Source organism: Ahaetulla prasina, chromosome 3 (assembly GCF_028640845.1).
Source record: "Ahaetulla prasina isolate Xishuangbanna chromosome 3, ASM2864084v1, whole genome shotgun sequence".
NCBI classification, from domain to species: domain Eukaryota; kingdom Metazoa; phylum Chordata; class Lepidosauria; order Squamata; family Colubridae; genus Ahaetulla; species Ahaetulla prasina.
Genome location: NC_080541.1, coordinates 123,814,388 through 123,839,211, shown reverse-complemented (window position 1 = coordinate 123,839,211; position 24,824 = coordinate 123,814,388). Strand labels below are relative to the sequence as shown.

The window sequence follows — 24,824 nt, the reverse complement described above, 5'->3', positions numbered from 1 at the left end:
AAGTGAATGCTTGCAGATCTTTAGATACAAGAGAAATAAGATAATTGGGGGGACTAAGTAACATTTGGAATTATTGTAGCCTCTAATATGTCCATTTACAAAGTGGTTGTCAAAGGAGACTTGCCTAATCCCAAAATGGTCACCAGACAATGAGTATGATCATTTTGAAATACCCATCTCTTATGTCACCAAATATTTAATAATTTTACAGCATCGAACATTTTAGGAAAAAGCTCCAATATTTTTTACAAAGTGAATGCTTGCAGATCTTTAGATACAAGAGAAATAAGATAATTGGGGGGACTAAGTAACATTTGGAATTATTGTAGCCTCTAATATGTCCATTTACAAAGTGGTTGTCAAAGGAGACTTGCCTAATCCCAAAATGGTCACCAGACAATGAGTATGATCATTTTGAAATACCCATCTCTTATGTCACCAAATATTTAATAATTTTACAGCATCGAACATTTTAGGAAAAAGCTCCAATATTTTTTTTTAAAATCTTCCTCCTAGAAGTATGTAAATATAACTTGGGGTTTAAATACTATCTTTATATAGTGTTTACATAGAGACTGGATAACCATTCTGCAAGTAAAAAAAAAAAAATTAAGGAGCAGATAGGCAAGGTAACTGTGATTGATCATAGTGAAAAGGGCATCAAGACTAAGAATATTTACCTGAACAGAATGGACAAGAGATACCACAACTATGATATAGCTTACTGCTAAATCATAGCAGGTCTGTTATCCAATGCAGTCGAGATGGAGAACTGCTGTTATGTCTCATTTCTTGAATCAAAAGTTACTACAGAAAAAGCTACAATGTGCTCTAGTACTAAATTAAATAGTACACTGTCACAGAGAAAATAATTCAATTTCTAATAACATGTATTAAGCACAGCAATTTACCAACTGGTCGATGCACTGACAATGCAAATATGGAACAATAAGTGTATCTGATGTTATTACTGTAAGTGTCTTGTGGATTTGAGCAAAAAATTAATACAGTATAAGCCATATTTATTGCCTATGCAATAAATCTGAAGTCATCTGAAGGCAAACAGGACTACTCGATCACATACATACGTTAAATTCAGGGAGTCCACTATGAAATTCAAAGTGTTCTATAACCCTGGCACATAATTCTTTTTTGACCAGGACAATCGAATTCAACGTTTCGCATATGATTAGTCATTTTGACATTTTAGTAATAGTTGCCTATTTTTGACCAATATTACAAATCACATTATATAATACTATTTTGAATAAAAAAAATATTTTCATAGTTTAATGAAATAAAATATTGAGCTTTAAAGTTTTAATTTTTAAATCAAATGTAAATAAATTTTGGGCTGTTTTCATTTGCCAAGAAAAAGAGAAAAAATATAAAGGAATATATTTTCCTACGTTTAAAGAAATTAAGAAAGTGCAATTCTCTCCCTTCTTGATGAAAAGTTGTAAGATATATTTAGTTCATTGTATACTCAATGATTTTCCCATATTTTATAATCCTAACATTTCTGTGCCCTTCAACTTCTCCTGTAATAATTACTGTTGTGGCATTTTCAATAAGTACATTATTACTGTTACTATTAAACAGATCTTACTATTAAATTAGGTCTGTTTCTTATTACATTCATACACACTCTCATAGGCATAAACAGGAGGCAATTATGTTTTACCTTTGGTGATGCTGAGTGTGTTATCACCACTTGCTACAAAATCATAAAGTGCAACAAAAAGATTGGGGTCACTCTCAGTGGCTCCTAGAAGATTCTCCTTGGAACTCCACCTGATGGCTTCATTCAGTGCCTGTGGTTCAGTGTCACAACCAAAAGGGCGGTGGAGAGCCTCTGAGAAGAGAAGAGAAGAGAAGAGAAGAGAAGAGAAGAGAAGAGAAGAGAAGAGAAGAGAAGAGAAGAGAAGGGAAGGGAAGGATTATTTTATTTTCTTTGAAATATGGTAATATAGTGAATGTAGACCTGAATCGCACATAAAAATCAAGTTTAGACACAATTTCATAATCAAAAGGCTAGCAGAAATAATATATAAAATTTAAAGTCTTCTGCTTAAAAGAATTAGAACTTTTCATCTCATACATGCAGACGGTAGTCAGCAGGAATGTTATTAAGCACATGGAGCAATGGAATGGAAAAAAAGGATCGTGGAGTTATTCTCCTGATCTGCACATAATCAGCAGCATCTAGCATCCACTTATTTGCCCGGCTAGTAAAGCTCCATCAACTAACTAATGAAGCAAACATTAAAAGCAAACTGAATGACTGAGAAAATGCCATTAACATCTTTTTTTTTTTTACATTTATATCCCACCCTTCTCCGAAGACTCAGGGCGGCTTACATTGTTTAACGCATCTGATCACAATCCACTTTAACATCTGATCACAATCCACTTTAAATTATGTATCTGTGCACTCTTAAGAGATATACAGAGAGTACAGAGATAATTAATTGTACTAGATCAAGAATCAATATACTATTTAACAAATAGTATGTACAGGTAGACCATGCTTACTAATTGCCTCATTCAGTCTATAATGGAGTTAGCCCATTATGTTCATATGTTGTAATAGTAAAATGGATTGATCACAATATGACCTGATTTTATGACCTTTTTTCCAGCAGACATTAAGCACACCAGTGGTCTGCTATGGGCACAGTTTTGCCATAAATCAGAAATGCTGGTTTTCAGCAAAACTATCATAAAACATTGTCATATGACTGTGGGATGCTGCAAACAGTTGTAAATGAAGTCATGTTGCCGAGCACCTGAAATTCGGTCATGTAACTGAGGAGGGCCCCCAACTGTTGGAACTTCAAATCTGGGTCATAAGCCCTATTTTATAAGTCATAACTTTGAATGGTTGTTAAGCTGAGGACTACCTGTACTGATTATATCTTATGACATGCCAGTGGATGATCTCTTCTAGTAGCTTTACAGGGAAATCAGATAGCTGCTTAATGGAGGGCTGAGGTCTACCAAGTGAAATCAAATGTAAAAAATTCTGAATTCTTGGAGATGATCCAGAATGTAACTGAGACAGAAAGCAGAATCAGAATGATTGTATTCTCTCATCCCAGATTTACCACAGGTCGTCAAGACTGATCAATATAGTTTTAGTTTAACCTCCAATCAAAAATTACAGGTATTGTCTATAGTAAGAAGCAAAAAGATTGCAATAATCTCAAATATCTCAATGATTAATCTCTTTCTTTAATCTCTTTAGGAAACTCTCTTACAAATCTAATGGAAAAAATGTTAAAAGGTCTTAATAATTACAATTGAAACATGTTTCTTCTAATATATTACTTTCAACAATGCTCACCAATCACTAATAAAAACATGGCAAACTGCCCATCCTCCGTTCTGAGCCAGTAAGAACCCTGTAAATCAAACTTTAATACACTTTTAATCCTTTCAAGAACCTCAAGAGAAACATACATTTTTACACAATGGTAGAATAAGAGCCATGCAAAATATTGTTTCTCAAGCATACCTTTCAAATCAAGAAAATTGGAAGTAGACGCCTCCTCAGAAAAGGAGCAAAGTTGCTCATCACACTCTCTGTCAAAACTACTTGACTGAAGCACTATCTCCACAATCATGCTGCTTCTTACAGAAAGCCAATCTAACCACTCTCCCAAATCCAAAAGTCCTCCTGCAACACAGCATGCTATGCACACTACTGAAAAGAACAGAAGCCAACAGCAAAGGGAAGACAGTTGGTGTGGGAGGGGAAGCAGTGAGCAAAGCATTCTTTTTAGCAACTGGAAACAGGAGACATGGAACTTTTCCAACTGCTAGGAAGCAAAGAACAAATTCTACGTTCAAACAGTTCTGAAACTGATAGGATATAACGATGAAATTAATTCACAGTTTAGAATTAAGATTGCCGAATAGAAAAGATTCCCCCCTCCAGCTGACATTTAACATATATTGACAAGCAATATTTTTCAGTGTGTACAAAATTAAATCATGATTTTGGTGCAAACTCTTCATGAGCTACTAATTTATACTTTTAGCAAAGGACAAATGTCCAACACCAGCTGTCAAATTTGCTTGGCTTTCAACTTGATACAAGATTGCATTCGGACAACACAGCAAGCCTGGCTTATGGCTAGACACAAATGCATCTGAACGACTCACACCACAAATGGCAGAACTGTAGTTTTTACCCATTATTTTAGGCTGTACATCATGAATATTCAATACAGATAATTTCCATTTATGACCATAATAGTGCTTAGAATTACGGCCATAAGTCATGCCGATTATTAAGAGGATCATCATGTGCCCAATCTGATTGTATGACTTTTTTTTGCAGTGTTTAAGCAAACACAGCGGTCATAAAGTGAATAGCCTGGTCATTAAGCAAATGCCACAGACATTATGTGAACCCATTGTTTACAATGGCATTTTTTTGCCAGAAACCAGAAGTAAATACTGGTTTCCGGAAAAAAGAAATATAATAAATCATGGTCATATGACCGCAGGACACAGCAAATGGCTGTAAATGAGGGATAACTGCCAAGCACACAAAACGCAATTGCGTGATCCTGGAGGGAGGATGCCAGAACTTCAAATCTGGGTCAAAAGTATCATTTGGGGAAGTCTGTCATAATTTCAAATGCTCACTAAACAACCAGTTGTAAATTGAACACTAACTGTTTCTATATTTTCAGTGCTATATTTTTAGGGGAGATTGTTGGGAGAGTGCTTGGAACTTAGCTAAAGACAGCCCTAGATGAAGCAGACCAACTCTTTTCAGTCTAGGATAAAGCAAAGGTACAGTACTGAGATGGCATTGGTCACAGGAGCAGATGACTTCTGGAGGGCAAAAGATGGGCAACCATTCTGGACCTCCTGAATTTCTCAGTGGCTTCCAATACCACTGACCATGGTATCTGGTAATGTCATTTTTTTCAGTGCTATTGTAACTTTGAACAGTCATTAAATGAACTCTTGCAAGTTGAGGATTATTTGTACTGTTATTTTCAAAACAGCTACATCTCTAAATGTACTTTTTCAGTGAAGGGAGTACATTAAAAGTTAGGTCATTGTTGAAGGTATTGAGGCATCTTGTAAAGAAATATCCCTGAAAGGATGACCAACTTGGTCACAGGTTGTCTAATTACAATTAAAGCCTTCCTGACATGGGCCTAACTATCTCATGGTCTATCTATGTTCCTTAGGGTCTGCCCACCCTGTTTTGATCCGATCACTGTATACTCCAAGTACAGTCAATAAAACAGTGTCATTTGACTCAGGAAATATGCCTTCTTTATATGTTCCTGCCCTCTGGAACAGTATTCCCCCTGAGAGATTACAGGTTCCACCTTAATGTTTAAAAATGCCCATGAAAGGTCTTAGATTAACCAACCATGGGATCCTCAACAATATTGTTGTTCTATGGGACCTTTTGTCCTATGCTAAATCTTTTGTGTTGCTTATTTTTTGATAGCTGATGTTTTTACCTGTTTTTGCAATATATAGCATCTGATATTGTTTTGAATTGGGTGTCCATACACATTTCACTAATACTTGTTTCAATGCATTCTTAAATACAAATTTATATAAAATATAAAACCTACTAATATTCTAGTATGTGTACAAACATCTGTATTTTCAAGCCATTATAATTAACCAGTAGAAAAAGACATTATATGTGTCAATATACTGTTAAGGCTGTACAATTTGATTCCAGTATATTAGAGTTTAATTTTCATAATAAATCATTAACATACATGACTGTTCAGGAACCGTATAAGTTGCAAAATGTAAACTGTGACTTAAAATGGCCTGGATTTAACATTAATTCACCCTCATTTCCAATATCTATTAAATATTCCATACCTGGCTTTACCTCAGGACAAAGGGCACAAACATGTTCAGCAGCTTACAACACAGCAAGTTAAAACATTATGCATTCTATCCTCTGTAAATCAAAGAAAACATCCACGTTCATCCCAATTCAATGTCATTGATCATTATTTTAAGAAACTTCCTCCCACACAAAATGAAAGCTAACTTGACTGCTATTACATCACACCATCTTTGGTGTAAGTGGAATGCCATAAAACACTTATCAGTCCAGTATCAGCTGTTTGTCTTGAGAGGCCCCACTAACATTTGTCTCTATCGCACCTGTCTTTGCAATTTACCAGTCTTAACATTCAGTTGTCTATACACTCCAAGAAGAATACCAAAAAGAAAACCACAGGGAAAACCAACATTAATACAGAACAAAATCTCTGCTTATTTAGTTGTTATATACCCCCCACCTCTGAAGAAATCAATTACATCATATTGCTGATGGCTTCTCAGAAATATAAATATAAATATAAAATCTTTGTGAAAGCAACCTTTGACAGTATAGTAAGCAGCATACTAGAGTTATGATTCTAATAGGACACAAACACTACAGCCCATATCTTTACTCAATGTAAATCCTACTATTTTTTCTTACCCTGGAATGACTAGAAATATAACCTAGAATCCTACAAATAATTGTGATAATACAAGAAAAACATAAAATAATTAGCAATATTTAGCAAATTTTAAAATTTACTATACTTCTGCACACCCTCCAAGTTTAGCTGTACTTCCTCAATGCGTTGGTGGGATAAGTAAAGAATGCTGGGAAGATTATAAATAATCCTAGTAGAATCATCCAAGACCTGAAGATCATCCCAACTGCCCAGCTAAACAAGCAGTCACCTATAGTTGAGTCAGTCACTCTCTTTCAGCCCAACTCACCTCACAGGGTAATTACTCTGGAGAAAATAGGAGGAGGAAGATATGTTGGATATGTCTGTGGCCATGAGTTATTTGTAAAAATAATAAAGACGGGATATAAATATATAGAGACTGTATTCGGCAGCAGAAATATATGAAGATACTTGAGGTACAAGCCCATTTTAACAGCTAAAGCGTATTTCATATTTCATCTCAAAGGCAATGAGAAACCAACGCAAAGATCTCAGCACAGAAGTTAAAGTATTTCAGGAAAGGCAAGGTATCTTGTCTAAAGTATTAGACAAAGAAACAATATCACAGCAATATGTGAAAAACACTGAAGAATAAAACAGACAAGCTTTCCTAACCAAGGGGAATCAAAAGTCTTCAAAAAAATCTCTGAATTCAGATGCAGGTTGCATCCTCAAATTGCTATCAAATTGCTATCAATTGCTATCAATTTGCTATCAAGGCCGCGGGCTGGATCGGGCCCATGGAATACTTAAATCTGGCTCAGGGGGTCAGCCTGGAAATATCAAAGGAGTGCCCCGCGTGCTTCTGCAGGCCAAAACAGGTGGGGGGGCAGCATGCGCCCCCCCCCGGCTGTCTGTTTTGGGCTGGCATAGTGCTGCTAGAGGCCAGGGAGGCCGAAAATGGACCACATGCAGTCTGCACGGGGTCTCCACACAGCCCATTTTTGGCCAGCAGAGTGCTACTGAAGGACTGGATTACAATTATGTGGCCTCAAGTAAGTGCCTGATCTGGATAGAAAACAAGCAACATCTTATGTTAATACTACAATTTAATGCCAGATTTTATATACTGTAGGTCCATTTAATCTACATCAACAATCTATAATTGACAGCCATTTCTATTTACTATCCTGGAAAGTTACCTCTGCTGTTAGAATTTGTATTATCTATGTTGTTTATGCTATTGTATTTTTATTATTAGTTGAATAATAAAAATACAACAGTATAAATAGCTTTTCTGCCTGGAAAAGCAATTTACTGTTAAATAATAAGGTATAAATTTAGAAATAAAAAGTTTAGTGGAGTATGAAGAATAAGTAATAAATGTTTGCCAGTAATATCTGGTAGAAGAGATAGGAAAATGGTTATAGTAAAGAACAGTGGAAAGAAAGAAGAAAAATGCATCTTGAGCCTGTGTCAAACACCTACCATGGCCACGCCCCCCTATGCACGATAAAGATTTGGATAGGAGGGAGCAAAAGAACTCCCAATTACTTACCGCTTCCAATTTGGCAGGCTGGAGGTACAGCTATAGCCTGGATCTAAGAATCTTGCAACTCTGGGAAGTTCCCCACAGATAGAGAGGAAGCACACCAGACAAGGTAGCTAATTGATAAAAATAAGCTAAGGAAATAGAGAATTCCTTCCCCTTCCCCTTTACTAAGATAGACAGTATGTGGCCAACTGGTAAACTTACTAATTTTAATAGAAAATTAATTGCTTTGCTTAATGTAAAGTTGTGTTGTTACAGTAGTTGTGATACAGTTTTATACCAGGATAAAAAGAACCTCCTACCAGCAAGAATATCTGAATTTCTGAACACATACTGAAGTCATTCTGTAGTTATGACAAAACACAAAATAATCATTTATCAGATGATAAATTGATCAGAATGCTACCTATCACTTCTACTCCAATCTTCCCAAATGCCGCTTTTCACCTTAACTTGCTTATTTTGCCAAATGAACAATGGGCAATTTTTCAAATATTTTCACCTGACCAACATTTTTTCTAAGAATTCCTTTCAGAATCTTATAAAGCGTAGAATGATTTTCAAAATTAACATAATACTGAAGGCTAGTACTATGGTTTGTACCATGCTAATTTCTCTCCTTTTCTAATTTCAACAAAATTGAAATTTCCTAATTACTCAAAGTACTATATATATTGTGCACGTTACAAAGGCTTCTATAAATTGGCATTCTGTGCATCGTTTAAGATCTGCAGCACACCCTAGTGGAAAAATGGAAGTAATTATTCTCCCAGGTGTTATTCTACTTTGCAATTTACTAAAATTGTTTTTAATCCCACCTTTAGAACATTAAGCCTAGGTATGAGTGAAAGTTATAGCAACCAGTAAAGTAGAGGTAAGAATATCTGATTTCTTGTCAGTTTAGCCATAGAGTTCAAATGAAATCCAACATTAAGCAAGCAGACTTCTACTGACACAGAAATGACATTTCTCATCTCTTCTCCACTCCATGTATTCTGGGAGTTACAAGAAACTGAAATATTTTAATAATTTATTCAAATAGTAGAACAATACTAACAAAAAAGTCAATGTTGCCACATGTAAACTTTCCTGCGATTTTTTGAACAAACAGTAACTTCTTTTTAGGGAACCTAGCATGAACAGAAAATTTCTTTTACAAGCAAGTTCCCCGAGATCAAGAAGAGCCAAGATGTGCCAGTCTCGTCTCAGCTCTGTCAGAACATGATCCACAAATATGATCCATGGTCTCTCGTACTGTGTCCTGACCTGAAATCTGACTGGAGAGAATGTAGATTATTTGTTTCACCCAAAGCTCTTTGAAACTACAACCTGCTTATCTTCTCAATAACCTTGCTAAGAAAGGGAAAGTTGGAGCCTAGACAAAAGTCTTCCAACAATAATTGTTGGGTCCAGCAAAATAGGGTATGGCACTCACCTTCTCACAGAAAGAAGCATTAACCATTACAAGTACCCTGGAAATTTTAATCAATCAAGGAGGTCGTGGATCAAGCAGATTGATTTTAGGTCCGTAGAACTCAGGATCCTATTCATTTTCTCAAACACTTCCCAAATAACCAGACAAAGGAGGGGGTCTTTCCCGCTGCCTTGAAAGAGGCGGTGGTGAGACCTCTCCTCAAGAAGCCTTCCCTGGACCCGGCTGTTTTAGGAAATTATCATCCGGTCTCCAACCTTCGCTTTACGGCAAAGGTTGTAGAGAGTGTGGTGGCATGTCAGCTACCCCAGTACCTGGATGAAACTGTCTATCTGGACCCATTCCAGTCTGGCTTTCGGCCCGGGTACAGTACGGAGACGGCTTTGGTCGCGTTGGTGGATGATCTCTGGAGGGCCAGGGATAAGGGTTACTCCTCTGCCCTGGTCCTATTAGACCTCTCAGCAGCTTTCGATACCATCGACCATGGTATCTTGCTGCGCTGGTTAGAGGGGTTGGGAGTGGGAGGCACCGTTTATCGGTGGTTCTCCTCCTACCTCTCTGACCGGACGCAGACGGTGTTGACGGGGGCAGAGATTGACTCCGAGGCGCCTTATGTGTGGGGTGCCGCAGGGATCGATTCTCTCGCCTCTCCTGTTCAACATCTACATGAAGCCACTGGGTGAGATCATCAGTGGTTTTGGGGTGAGATACCAACTGTACGCTGATGACACGCAGCTGTACTTTTCCACCCCAGGCCACCCCAACGAAGCTATCGAAGTACTGTCCCAGTGTCTGGAAGCCGTACAGGTCTGGATGGGGAGGAAAGGCTCAAACTTAATCCCTCCAAGACGGAGTGGCTGTGGATGCCGGCACTCCGGTACAGTCAGCTGCAGCCGCGGCTGTCTGTTGGGGGTGAGTCATTGGCCCCGATGGAGAGGGTGCGCAACTTGGGCGTGCTCCTGGATGGGCGGTTATCTTTCGAAGACCATTTGACAGCCGTCTCCAGGAGAGCTTTTTATCAGGTTCGCCTGATCCGCCAGTTGCGCCCCTTCCTGGACCGGGATGCCCTATGCACGGTCACTCATGCTCTCGTTACCTCTCGTCTGGACTATTGCAATGCTCTCTACATGGGGCTCCCCTTGAGGAGCACCCGGAGACTCCAGTTAGTCCAGAATGCGGCTGCGCGGGTTATTGAGGGAGCAGTTCGGAGCTCCCATGTAACACCTATCCTGCGCAGACTGCACTGGCTGCCTGTTGTCTTCCGGGTGCGCTTCAAGGTGTTAGTTACTATCTTTAAAGCACTTCATGGCTTAGGACCGGGATACCTACGGGACCGTCTACTGCCAACGTCTATCTCCCAACGACCGGTGCGCTCTCACAGAGAGGGGCTCCTCAGGGTGCCGTCAGCCAAGCAATGTCGGCTGGCGGCCCCCAGGGGGAGGGCCTTCTCTGTGGGGGCTCCTACCCTATGGAACGAGCTTCCCCCTGGACTCCGACAAATACCTGACCTTAGGACCTTCCGCCGCGAACTTAAAACCTATTTATTTCATCTTGCTAGACTCGATTAAATTTTAAATTATCAAATTGATTTTATGGGTTTTAAATTTTTTGTAAATTTTAGAGGGTAATATTTTATCTATAAGTAGCCATATCAAATAGGTTTTTTAAGGGTTGTTTTTAGTTTTGTATTGTTGTTTTCTTTCTGTATTTTATTTTTTGCTGTACACCGCCCTGAGTCCTTCGGGAGAAGGGCGGTCTATAAATAAAAATATTCTATTCTATTCTATTCTAAAGTCTCATTTAATTTATATGGCCTTGCCCAATAGGAGTACAGTTTTAGACAAATCTGATCAATTTTATGTACTAGATACTTAAGAACAGACCCCATAATGACACTGCAGATGTTCCTGTACTTCATGTGGACCCAGCAGAGAGTTCAACACTTTGAATAGGGTTGTGACAGCTACCTATGGATGTAATAAGAGTGAAGAAAATTCTTATCAACACAATATAATATCTGATATGGGCTCTTAAAGATATTCAGTCAGATTCACTCTTTATCTTTTTCCAATAGTGTTCTAGGCATCTCTTCTGTCACTTCATTCCTGAGACTCCTTAGAAAACCAAGAAATTCATTAGGATCTATGAATAAGGAATGGCCACATACAAATAACCTAGTCCAAGGTTATTTGTCCTGCCCATTCCAGGTGGAAATTAACGCCTCAGTTGAACTATCCACCAGGTCTTCAGGAATTTACTTTAGAGCAGTGGTCACCAAGTGGTGGCCCCTTGTGCAATCTTTGTATTTTTGCTGGTGCACCCTGGTGGAGGAGCTGCAGCGCAAGCGGGCCGAAGCAGCGATTACAATGGCTGGAAGCTGTGGGAGCGAAGCACTACTTGCACTTGCGCAGCATCAGCATTCTGCCTCGGTATATTTGCCCAGCCAGTGCCGCAAAGCAGCCCTTGTCTCCTGCCACTAGGGATTCGGAGCGGTAAATGGAGTCTGATCGGGGGAGCAGCCGGATTTTGCTCTCCATTGCAGACGCCAGATCGGCCTCCTGCAAGCTCTCATCTCTCCAAGAGCGCTCACTGAAGCAGCACGGGAAACTTTGGCTGGGCTCCTCGAGAGACAAGAGCTTGCAGGGGGCCGATCTGGCATCCGCAATGGAGAGCAAAATCCGGCTCCTCCTGTGACCAGATGCTGTTTACCGCTCTGAGTCCCAAGCGGCAGGAGACTAGGCCTGCTTTGCTCCACCGGCTGGCGCAAATATACCAAGGCGGAATGCTGAAGCCGCGCAAAATGAAATAGAGAAAAAGAGACAGAATGAAAGAGAGAGAACGAGAAAGAGAATGAGAGAGAGAGAGAGATAATCAGAGAGTGGGAGAGAGAGAATCAGAATATGAGAGAAACAGAGAATGAGAGAGACAAAGAGACAGAGAATGAGTGGGAGAGAGAGAAAGGGTGGGAGAGAAAGAGAGATGAGAGAATGAGTGGGGGAGAGAGAATGAGTGGGAGAGGGGGAGAGAAAGAGAGAAAGAGTGGGAGAGAGAGAGAGAAAGAGAGATGAGAGAATGAGAGAAAATGAGTGGGAGAGGGGGAGAGAAAGTGGGAGAGAGAGAGAAAGAGAGATGAGAGAATGAGAGAGAATGAGTGGGAGAGGGGAAGAGAAAGAGAGAGAAAGAGTGGGGGAGAGAGAGAAAGAGAGGGGGAAGAGAGAGAGAATGAGAGAACGAGTCAGAGAAAGAGAGAGGGGGAGAGAGAGAGCGAATGAAAGAGAAAGAATGGAAGAGAGAGTGCCTGAAGGACCCTGTCCTGTCACTGGGAGTCCAGACGTTTCAGCAAGCGGTGTGCTGGATTCGTATTAGTGGTCCGTGGGATTTAAAGGTTGGGGACCCCTGCTTTAGAGCATATATTCACACAGAAAAGGAACAGCTTTCTTTAATATGTATGAGGGGACAAAAGAAGTATCAAGTTTAAACCCTTGAGAAAATATAGAAGTCCCTGACATCCTTGCAATGCACTAGAAAATAACACCTGCATGCAAGATTTCATTCTTATCTTCAATGAAGATTCTAATCTAACCAAGCAAAGTTTCTGATCCATCAGCAAATCAGACTAAAAAGATATGAAATAAATGATTTATTGCTGAGTTCCTGTATGTTCAGAGGTGAGTCTAGACTGTGCACTCAGTTCTGAGATTTGAATTTTATTCTGGAGTCTCTATGTTATTGTATATCATTATAAATTGCATTCTCTATTATACAAAAGAAAGAGCAAGGTGAACAGGCCTGATCATAATGTCCCCATAATGATCTTAATATACTGTAGTTTCATTGTAAACATCAATAAGCCCAGATTGAAAGAGATGCCTGAAGATCAGAAACTAAATAAACAATTATACTTCATAAACACAAACATTATATCAGCTCCCTGGAATCATGCATAGCATAATCCTGTGTTCAAGTTCTCCTTCTGAATGATTAGTCAGAATGAAAACAAATTGATGGATTAGGCCTGTGGTAGACCACTTAGTATCTCTTTCTGACCACTGATCATATATCAGGGAGATCTAAAAGATACTTGCTTGCCTATCTGAAATATATCTTTAGTTCAATCCACCATAGTTCAAATGTGTCACCTTAAACTCCTAGAAGAGCTACATATTTTTGGTACATAAATACCAGTTCTTCAGATAAAAAAGAACTTGAAAATGTAAAGAATCCCAAGTCAGGTTTTCACTATTCTATAGTACACTCATCCAATATCTCACAGTAACAAATTAAAAAGTACAATATAGAAATAAAAATGGCTAAATTTACATTTTTAAAAAACAAATCCAAGAAAAATGAATAAACAAAAACGTCTTTGTAGAATGAAGCTTGAAATCAGGAGCTTGAACTGGGTTTGTTCCAGTAACAGAGCCAAGTTCTTTAAAATAGGCTCTAAAAGGTCATCTTTCTAAGAGGAACTCATAGAAAAGACCAATCAAAATGATCAGAGAACTGGAGCAGTTTTGCTGCAAGGAAAGATCTCAGTGGCTGAGTTTTTTACTTTAGAAAAAGACAAAAAATAATAGTGGTTTATAAAATCAAAGTGCCCCATTCTTGCAATGCTTCACGAGACCTCATTTTCCAAATTGTGTGTACCATTCATTCTGCAAATCAAGCACCCCATTCTCATGAAAGCTTCTGGTCTACCCCAGATCTTGCAAGAACAGGGCTCCTGGCGTTCTCCAAATAATACACTAGCTTGGAGAACAACTCATTCTAAAGGAAAAGAAGATAGTGGTTTTCATATTTTTGAATTCTCTGGTGTATTCTAAAGTGAAAAATAAACTAAATTTTAACACAACATATTGCAATAATTCTACATTTAAGATCTGTCAAGGTAGCGCTTTCTATTTCACTTAAAAGTTGCAATGAAATTTCCAAAGCAGATAATGCTAATATAACAATGCTTGTCTTGTGGGTTACAAACCTTACCAGAAAGAAACCTCAAGGAATTTGTAATATAGTTAGTTGCCCATTTATTCCACAGAAATTATCTTCAGAAATCATAAGGTCATTATTTTTTGTTAAAGAATGAGTCATTGTATAACACTATATAAAATTTACAGCAGAAAGAAGTTTAAGATGTTGCTGTGAATACTGCAACTTATTTTCACTGGTCAGCCACTGGAGGCCCTCTTATACATTATTAGAATGGGTGGGATTCAGGCAAACTGTTATTTAGCAAATTTGGAGTCTGAGGGAGTTTTAAGGAAGAAATGAGTATAAAAACTCCCAAGAGGTTTTGCATTCTTGGTTCCTATTTGTTTTAAACTTGTAATTTTTACTATGAAACTCAAGCCATTTTGCTACTAAATTTCCGCAGCACAATTTCATGTCATTTTCCAGGGTTGGGATTGATTTATAGTGATAATTAGAGCAGTTCAGTTCCACACCCCCACACCTCTAAGCCTTCCTCTCCCATTCCCATCTTTATTTCTAGCAAAACAAACATTTCCCCCCCCCCTCTCTCTCTCACACACACACACACACACACGCACACGGAAAAATATGTTCTACTGGGTTGCAAAATTGAGTGCTAAGGGTTTACACACAGCCTGAGACTAGTCTTCTGTAGTAATTTTCTTGACTGCGGTGGATACCTTCCAGTTTAAACTAAGATGAAGTTGTAAGATTTTTGGACACTTCTAGATTTAATTAACTGCTGCTCAGTATTACTTCTAAATCAAATTGTAGTTAGTTTTCACCTTTAAACTATTGAAACAAGGCAGCATCACAAATACTGAATTGACTTTGTTTTAGCAGGCCATTGTTAACAATTTACCACTAAAGATAATCCTTACAATTGCAATCAGAAATCTTGTAGGTTGTTGCACTCGGAAGTTGAGGCATTATGTAGGCATCTACATAACGGCATCCTTTTTAAAAAACATTTTTTTGCAGTCATTAAGCAAATGGTGTGGCTGTTAACTGATAATAATAATAATAATAATAATAATAATAATAATAATAATAATAATAATAATAATAATAATAATAATAATAATAATAATAATAATAATAATATTTTAATTTGTATACCCCCCTTCTCCCGAAGGACTCAGGGCGGTTTACAGCCAAGATAAAAAACAGTAAAGACACATACAATACTAAAAACATACATTAAAAAACTTATTAAATTTGGCCCAATATTTAAAATACAATCAATCCCGATAAAAATAATAAAAATAAAAATATGTGGGAAAAAAAGCTGTCTACTAATTTGCCTTTTAGAAACTAACAGTTAGTTAGCACCTAATATTTAGATACAAAAATGTACATATTCAATTGAAAACTCAAATCTATGCTGGGAACAATTTTAATGGGTTTTATTTATTTACATAAATTTAGATGCTGCTGAAACTCCAGCTGACTTTGGGAAGATCACAATATATTAACATAAAAATTCAATATAAACCAAAGCAAGATGGGATCTGATCACTTTAAATATCAACAAAAATAATAACATCCAACAAGGGGCTCTATCTATCTCAACTCAAGGCCTAGGAGAACCACCACTTTTCCAAGGTTTTACAGAAAGCCAACAGATTGGGAGCCACACATATCTCAGGGCAGGCTCACTTTCCAAATGGTAAGTACCTTCTATCAGGCAGCAAATGATGAAATGTTCAGGTGCAGAGAATACACAACAGTAGCCATTCAAGCATGGCATGAAATTTCTGGCTTTTTCTTAGTATAAGAAATTGAGCTTTCTGACTTTACTTGGCCACAGGTATAATACTGAACAATAAACCACTGAAGAATAATTTCAAATGTAGCTGACCAAAAAATCTATTTTCATTTTCAGTCTTTTCCCTTTGGGTGGGGGAAATGATATCAGAAGGAAGAGCTTAAATGTTTGTATTACATTGATATAGAGAATTTTTCAGTTGTTATTAAAATGAACAGCCAACGAAACATTCTTGACTTATAGTAGGGGTGTCAAACGCACGTCATCACGGCATTGTCACGTGATGTATCATGACTTTTTTCCCCTTTGCTAAATCGGGTGTGGCCGTAGCTAGCACATGACACGTCTGGCCTGTGGCCCACAAGTTTGACACCCCTGACTTATAGTATACCAAACATCAGCAACACACAAGGCTGTAAAAATACATAATGTCAAATTATTCTAGCATAAAATTAAGTGCACCACTAACTATAAGAAGAATTCTAGGATCATGGATAACAAGAAATTAAAAATAAGGGAAATTTTGAGAACAATTCCAGAAAAGCAAAAGAATAAAGGAAATGGCTAACCCAATCATAATAAAAACTAATTTTCCTGCCACAGCTTGTATGCTCAAGGTTTGGACTACTGCCTAGCACAATTAAAGCAGTTTAAATGCAAAAACACAGCATGGGTAGTGTTCATTACAACAGGGTTTTCCCAAGTGAAAAAAACAACCCATCTCTCAAGTATTAATTAGATTCAGCCAAGTTGTAACTAAGCTGCTGGGTCACTTCTAGAGGGCCCGGATGTCTTAAAAGTGATGCTGTGGTCTGTTCTTGCAGCAATAGCAGACTTAACAGTAAACTTCCCTCTATCCACTTCTTCTTCTTCTTGTGCCATATCCGTCATCAGATGTTGGTGATCATGCTGGCAATCCTATTTTTGTCAACAGCTGCATGAAAAAGTGTTGCTGAGTTTTGTCCAAACCAGTCCCTTAGATTTTGAAGCCATGTTCTTCTTCTGGCTGGACCTCATTTGCCTTCAATCTTTCCTGGAGAATTAAATGAAGGATGCCATATTTTTCTGGGTGTTGCAATATCTATCCACTGCAAATCTGTAATCTGTTATGACTTACAGGTACACTATTTATGTATTTATTTACAATTCAGGGTTATATCCTGCAGCGTCAGATATAAATCTCAATTAGGATTTTAAGGTAGAATGTATTACATTCCGTCATGGATACGTTTAAGGTTTTGAAAGGATTAATTTTTTTAAAAAAGTGCAAAACAATAGCTCAATTATTTTTTCTCTTTCGAATTATTGATAAGCTACATAGTAGGAATAGTTTTATATCAAGCTAAACTTTTGTAAGTATGAATTACAACTTCTGACTCCTCTGTGTTTTAGCATGAACAGGTTGTTCTTCCCCTTCTGCAGATATAACAGTGTATCAAAAGTATAAATGAAAGCATTTTTTCTGAAGCCCAACTTTCAGTTCTATTCAATCAGGCAGCTTAGACATGTACTTGTGTGCAATTTATTGTATAAATTTAAAAACATGTGCTCTATTTTAAATCTAGATGTATTTATTTTTCCTAATCTAAAAGTAACAGAAAGGTTTGCAAGTAGAGATAGTCCTCAACTTATGACAATTGAGCCCAAAATTTATGTTGCTAAGTGAGAAATTTATTAAGTGAGTTTTGCCTCATTTTACAACTTTTCTTGCCACATTTCTTAAGTAAACCACTGCAGTTGTTAAATTAGTAACATGGTTGTAAAATGAATCGGGTTTCCCAACTGACTTTGCTTATCAGGTCGCAAAAGGTGATTACACGACCCAGGGACACTGCCACTGTCATAAATGTGAATCAGTAGCCAAGCATCTGAATTCTGATCACGTGTCCATGGGGATGCTGCAACAGTCATAAGTGTGAAAAATGATCATGTCATTTTTTTCAGTGCCGTTGTAACTCTGAACAGCGACTAAGCAAATTGTTGTAAGTTGAGGACTACCTGTATTAATGGCAAGGTTTCCTCTTTCTCTGATTCAGTCAGAAAACTAGCAGCTGGCCTTGATCTAACTAGTGGTCTTCCTGTAATCTCATCTTGCATTTCAACCTCACCAAGGAAGGGCCCACAACAGGTTCAATGTTTTTCCCACGATTGTGCTATTGAACACTATAGATTTCTGATTACCGGTACCTATGAATTAAACAAACGTTCACTAAACCTAACACTGCCTATTCTATTTTAGGATCCCTCATCACCCTTTTTCTGGACTGAAACCAACAATCTGTCTTCAACAGCCACTACAGCTGTGTCTATGTTAACCATGTAAGCTGTCGGCCAAGATCTTCACTTCCAATCTTCTTCTTCCTAGAGTCCTCCCTCCCTTTTGTCCATCTGTATCTCCTACCCTTCCTTCTCATATGAGAACTGCTATTCATCAGAATTTAAACTAATATTTATTCTTAGCTCCTTATGAGCAAACCAAAATCAGGAAGTAAATAAACTTTATTCAGTCAATGACCAACACAAAATAAGCTGAGGCACAGTCAAATAGAAAATACAAGGCCTTAAAACATCTCAAGTCAGATATAGAAGTAGCACAATAGCATATTATGACAACAAAATGTATCTCAAGAATTACTTAGTTTTTAACATTAAAACTGTAATATATAAAACTGAAGCACAATGAAATTAAAATCATTACAAAATAACACTTTAATTACAATCTTTAAAAAGGTGCTATGAAATTGAAAAAAAAATCAATAAAATTATCCCTTTTGCTTTTATTTTTGCTTAATCTTCATTGGTATCAAATCTAGAAAAAATTCACAAGATGCTTGTCCAATCTTTCCATTTGTTTGCATAATACAGGTAAAATAAGATTGGTTCAAAAAGGACAAAGTGAAAACAAACATTTTTGTTTAAATATCTGTATGTACATGCATTATGAAAAGCCAAAAAGAAGCTGTTGATAAGACCTCCATCACATCTTGTCATTTCCCAGAACAATATCTTTGTGAGATGGAAGGATATGTATACTGAAGAGATTTGCACTATATCATTAAATAGAATAGAATAGAATAAAAAAGTTGGAAGGGACCTTGGAGGTCTTCTGATCCAACTCCTTGCTTAGGCAGAAAACCCTATATCCTTGATGCCGAACCTATGGCACGTGTGCTGGAAGTTGCATACAGAGTCATCTCTCTGGGCACGCCAGCCATCACTTGTTGCTCTTCCAGGTTCCAACGCACAAGCTGGTCTTTGCACCAGAAGACCAGGTGATTGGTGCGCATGTGCACACCGGAAACCAGAAACTCAGCTTCCTGGCGCGCGCATGCACTCCGGGGAACTGCTCTTCCAGTTTCCAGCACTCCCACACGTGCACTCCCATTTCGGCACTTAGTGCCGAAAAAGTTCACCAATACTGCCCTATATGATTTCAGACAAATGGTTTTCCATTCTCTTCTTAAAAACTTCCAGTATTGGAGCATTCACAACTTCTGGAGACAAGTTGTTCCAGTGATTAATTGTTCTAACAGGAAATTTCTCCTTAGTTCTAGGTTGCTTCTCTCCTTGATCAGTTTCCACCCATTGCTTCTTGTTTTACCCTCAGGTGCTTTGGAGAACAGCCCGACTCCCTCTTCTTTGTGGCAACCCCTGAGATATTGGAACACTGCTATCCTGTCTCCCCTAGTCCTTCTTTTCATTAAACTAGGCATACCCAGTTCCTGCAACCGTTCTTCATATGTTTTAGCCTCCAGTCCCCTAATCATCTTTGTTGCTCTTCTCTGCATTCTTTCTAGAGTCTCAGCATCTTTTTTACATTGTGGTGACCAAAACTGGATGCATTATCCCAACTGTGGTCTTACCAAGGCATTATAAAGTGGTATTAACACTTCACGTTATCTTGATTCTATCCCTCTGTTTATGCTGCCTAGAACTATGTTGACTTTTTTGGCAGCTACAGCACACTGCTGGCTCATATTTAAATGATTGTCCATTAGGACTCCAAGATCCCTTCACAGTTACTACTATTGAGCAAGGTACCATACATACTGTACCTGTGCATTTTATTTTTCTTCTCTAAATATAGAATCTTACTTTTTCCACCATTGAATTTCATTTTGTTAGATAGCATCCAATATTCATGTCTGTTAAGATCTTTCTGTATCATAAGCCTAATTTTTGGAGTGTTGAAAGCTTATTTACTAAGTTGAAACATTTATTTACATTTACATTAAAAAACTAGTATATGAATTCATTTCAATAGTTTTTTCTATTAACTCTTAGCAGCTGGGTTATACATTTTAACTTAAGAGACAGGTATATATTTATATCTATACCTACCTTTGCTTATGAGTCACACAAAGACAATCTGGGTTGGGACAATTGTTTCTCAACCCAGGAAAAATTCAAAAGGATTTTTATCACCCATAGAAAATATATTTCCTCAACAATGACTGTCTAAAAAATCTGTACCATCATTAAGGTCTTATACAATTTGCAACCTTCTCTCCAATTTCACATGTAATTATAATGTACCAAAGTTTCTGACTGAACTAAAGCAAGAAAAGCAATTCCTCTTTCTAATAAATGGAACCTGATGATCAAAACGGATACTTTAAGTTCTATTTTTTCACCTGGTTAGTGGAAAATTGTTTATAATAAAGAAACCAGTGTTTATAAGAAAGAGGATTCACAGAAGTACATGTATGTTTTAAAGATACAAATTACAAAAATTAAGAAGAAACAAACATTGAATAAAGTATTAAAGAAATACTTAGTTAATATACTTCTGATATAGCCCAAGAATTTCCAAAGCCTGAAATCTAACAAATGCTAGTACTGAAAGAGACTGAAATAAAGGGTCACAAGCATCAATCAAGATGTGCTTAGAATGTGAGCCCTGAGCACAAAAATATATGGGCGCTGATTGTAATGCCTAGGTACAGTCAGGGTTATGGGTCAAAGAAAACTTTTATAGAACCATAAATATAAGTAAAAATATCCATGGGAACAAGAAAATGGATATAAATAAAACCACAAAGAACAGAAGGTTGCAAACTTTAATAAGAAAACAAAAGGCAGAGAACAAGGAAGTGATATTTAAAAAAGAACAGGGTATCTACTTGAAAACAGGAGTCAAACACACAGAAGAATTATAAACTTTCATTAATTTTACCTCTAAAAAGGTCAGCAGAAGATTGGATAGATTTGTTTTCATAAGAACAGAAAGTCAAGATAGTGTGCTCTTCAGAATGCAGGCTCCTAGGGCAAGCGGTCTCTAACACTCTGAAATACCATATTCTTTTATTCTACACTAACAGATAGCTTCCAACAGTAGTAATAAAACAAGGAGGAACAGAGTAGAATAGGGTAAAAGAATAAGAAACATGAACATTTCAACTGACTTTGCCTATCTCTCATTCCACTGTGCTAAAATAAATACTATTGCTCATTTCATTTACCTTCATGAAAATCAATGAAGACCTATAACAGTCCTGCATATTTCCAATAGCATGAACATTACATCCTTGCTACATGAGCTGCATTGATTACCAATTTGTTTCTGGGTCCAATGGCATTGGACTGGGTTATTTGAGGGACCACCTCTTCCCAATTTCATCAGCCTGTCCCACCAGATCTAATGAAATACGTATGTTATGGGTTCCACATCTAGGGAGTGAAATTATTTGATGAAAAACATCAATTTATACAATCTGAATTTATATAATCTCAAAATTTATATATATTTATATAATCTCAAAAAAGACTTCAAGAACGAGTTCAATACAGATAATACTAAAATTGTTACCAAATTAAATTTTGTGTCATAGTCAATAGAATAGAATAGAATAGAATTCTTTATTGGCCAAGTGTGATTGGACATACAAGGAATTTGTCTTGGTGCAAACGCTCTTGGTGTACATAAAAGAAAAGATACATTTGTCAAGAATCATAAGGTACAACATTTAATGATAGTCATAGGGAACAAATAAGCAATCAAGTCATATTAGGAAACAGTCAATATAAATCTCAAGGATACCAGCAACAAGGTTACAGTCAAAGAATCATAAGTGGGAGGAGATGGATGATAGGAATGATGAAAAGATTAATAGTAATGCAGACTTAGTAAATAGTTTGACAGTGTTGAGGGAATTATTTGTTTAGCAGAGTGATGGCATTCGGGAAAACACTGTACTTGTGTCTAGTTGTTCTGGTGTGCAGTTCTCTATAACGTCGTTTTGAGGGTAGGAGTTGAAACAGTTTATGTCCAGGATGCGACGGGTCTGTAAATATTTTCAGTCAAAAAGAATTATCTGTATTTTTAATAAATTCTTATGGAAAAACATTGAAAAGCAATTCCAAGTTAGCAACATTTTCTCGTTGCAGATACTATTGAGTTTGTCATGAGTACTGTTTCCTTGTTCTACTGTATTTGTTTCCACATCTGTAATTTGATTTCAACAAGCTGTGGAATGAGATTGAGAGAATAAGCAGCAAACTGGAAGCCTGATAGGCTTCAGGTCAGTGATTATTTCCTCTCTGCTTGGTAATTTAGGCAAGAAGTTTTCAAAATTACTCAAACTGAGAATCTTTTAGTTAGAACCCCCTGATCTAGAGACAAAGCTCTAGTGAAAGAAAATTGGCTGTGCTAAAGTGAACATTTTTTTGTTTGTCCTTAGTCTCTCATCAACTTCTCTCAGAACCCTAGGATTTCACAAAACAGTTTGAAAAGCTGGCAGACAATGGATTCTACAGTACATCAGTGGAATGGATGTTGCTTCCAAAGTGAACAGTGAGCTAAGGGTAGGAATGAAGAGACTCCTGAAATTCAGCATGGCAAAGCTGGCTGGTAAGAAAATAGTAAAGGGGTAAAATGGCTAACTGATAAATGAAATGCACCACACCACTTGCCAGTGAGTCCTACACAAACCTTTCAGGAAGACAAAATCTATAAAGTCTTCAATTGCTAGCTAGCTAGCTATAAGGAAATGTTTTGTAGAACATAACTGAAGTTTAAATCCTGAGAACTTCTTGTCCTGTCATGACTGTTGTTTTTTTTAAAAAACCCAACATTTTCTTTGCTTTCCAATGATAGGCTCAAATGCATTTCCTGACTCCCAATCCTACAACTTTATTCAATGATCAACCAGAGAGAGATACCGTAAATACATGTCTGTGTCTTCTCTCATTTACCAAATCTTGTTTCTGGTTAGCAATCTATTTGGGAGAGTATTTTCCCTCCTCACCTAAGTATCATCTCTCTCTCTGAGAGAGAGGATTGTTTCTCTTTCTCTGAATGCCTCCTGCAAAAAACAAACAAACAAACAAACAAAAACCCTATGCCCGAGTTCTATTAAATAATTTATTTTGCCTTACTTATCATGATGAAAAAGTAGTGCTTATGATTTGAATTGCTATCTAGCGGGAATAGTAGTAAGATCGTTGGGAACATGGGAATTAAAGGGGACACTATGTTAGCAGTTGTATGAGTTGTGATGCAAAAAGATGCGTTATGAGCATGTCCACATTGTTATAATTTAAGTGCTTCCTCCATATATGGAGCGCACAATATCATTTATTAGTACAACTATAAGGTTTTAACAATATTTCCATAAATTTTCTCCAAGTCACTGTATATATAGTTTTTACTTTTTAATTGTTTTAATGTTTTTGTAATGTTTTGTATAATTGTTCAATTTTTTATTTATTTTTTTGCATTCTTTTAACTGTAAGCTGCCCAGAGTCATGAATGGGAGATAGCAATTGTATAAATTGAACATACAAATAAATATATTTACATTTTGTGCCCCTCTGGGGTTCTCAATGGTGTGCTTTATCTTTCTATACTACTCAATAGAGGACATAGAAGCTATACTGATAGCATATCACCCCCAGCAATAAGGAATGCAGATACCATAAAAGAATAAGAGTGCAGAAAAAACAATTTTTCTTCTCTTGATGCACCAATAAGATTAAATACCATTGGACATATCACCTACTAATTACCTTATCTATACACACTATATATCCTCAGGGGAGTGACTTGTGTAATTGGCTTTCACATCACACATATGAGTTCAGAACAAGATGTTCAATTTAGGTTCCACAGCTCAAGGAGTCTAGGAAAATGGAGTTTCTGAAGCTTAAAAGCCACTATTGTAAATTTGAAAATTTCTCTATTTGCCTGCAGCAAATATATAAATTCTTATTTCCTTTTGTGTTCAAGCTGAATGTAAGTATCACTTGTAGAAAATCAAATTACAACAAAAACAGCAAAATACAAAACAGGTACACAAAAATTACTTCAAATTATTGAATGCCATACAAGATTGGAAATCACCCTGTAATATTTAGCTGAATAAATACTATTTGGCCAGTTCCAGACCAGATGCAAGATACAACATAAATCATATGATGGTGATAAATGGCTTATTTGGGCTTTCTATAAAAATCACATGGTCTTCCAACCACAGTAAAGTTGTACATGACCCTAGAATGTAATATTGCACAATATAATATTGCATTCTGTCTATCACATCACCATAAGAGAAAAAAAGTGGCAGGAGAAACCTTCTTACCTTGCTATACCAATAAGGTCCAAAAGCATTGGATCTCCCACCTTCCTAATTGCACAGCCTCCCAGTTAGAGAT

At 37.2% G+C, this 24,824-nt stretch overlaps 1 protein-coding gene across 1 annotated transcript in view; it reads right to left on the bottom strand.

The window, feature by feature from the left end:
* The window catches only part of ABL2 (ABL proto-oncogene 2, non-receptor tyrosine kinase), a 57,659-nt gene that overhangs the window by 31,056 nt on the left and 1,779 nt on the right, over positions 1 to 24,824 (bottom strand). The window contains exon 2 of the mRNA XM_058178684.1: positions 1,685 to 1,855. Within this exon, the coding sequence (XP_058034667.1) occupies positions 1,685 to 1,855 (171 nt within the window). The remainder of the gene's footprint in view (positions 1 to 1,684; positions 1,856 to 24,824) is intronic.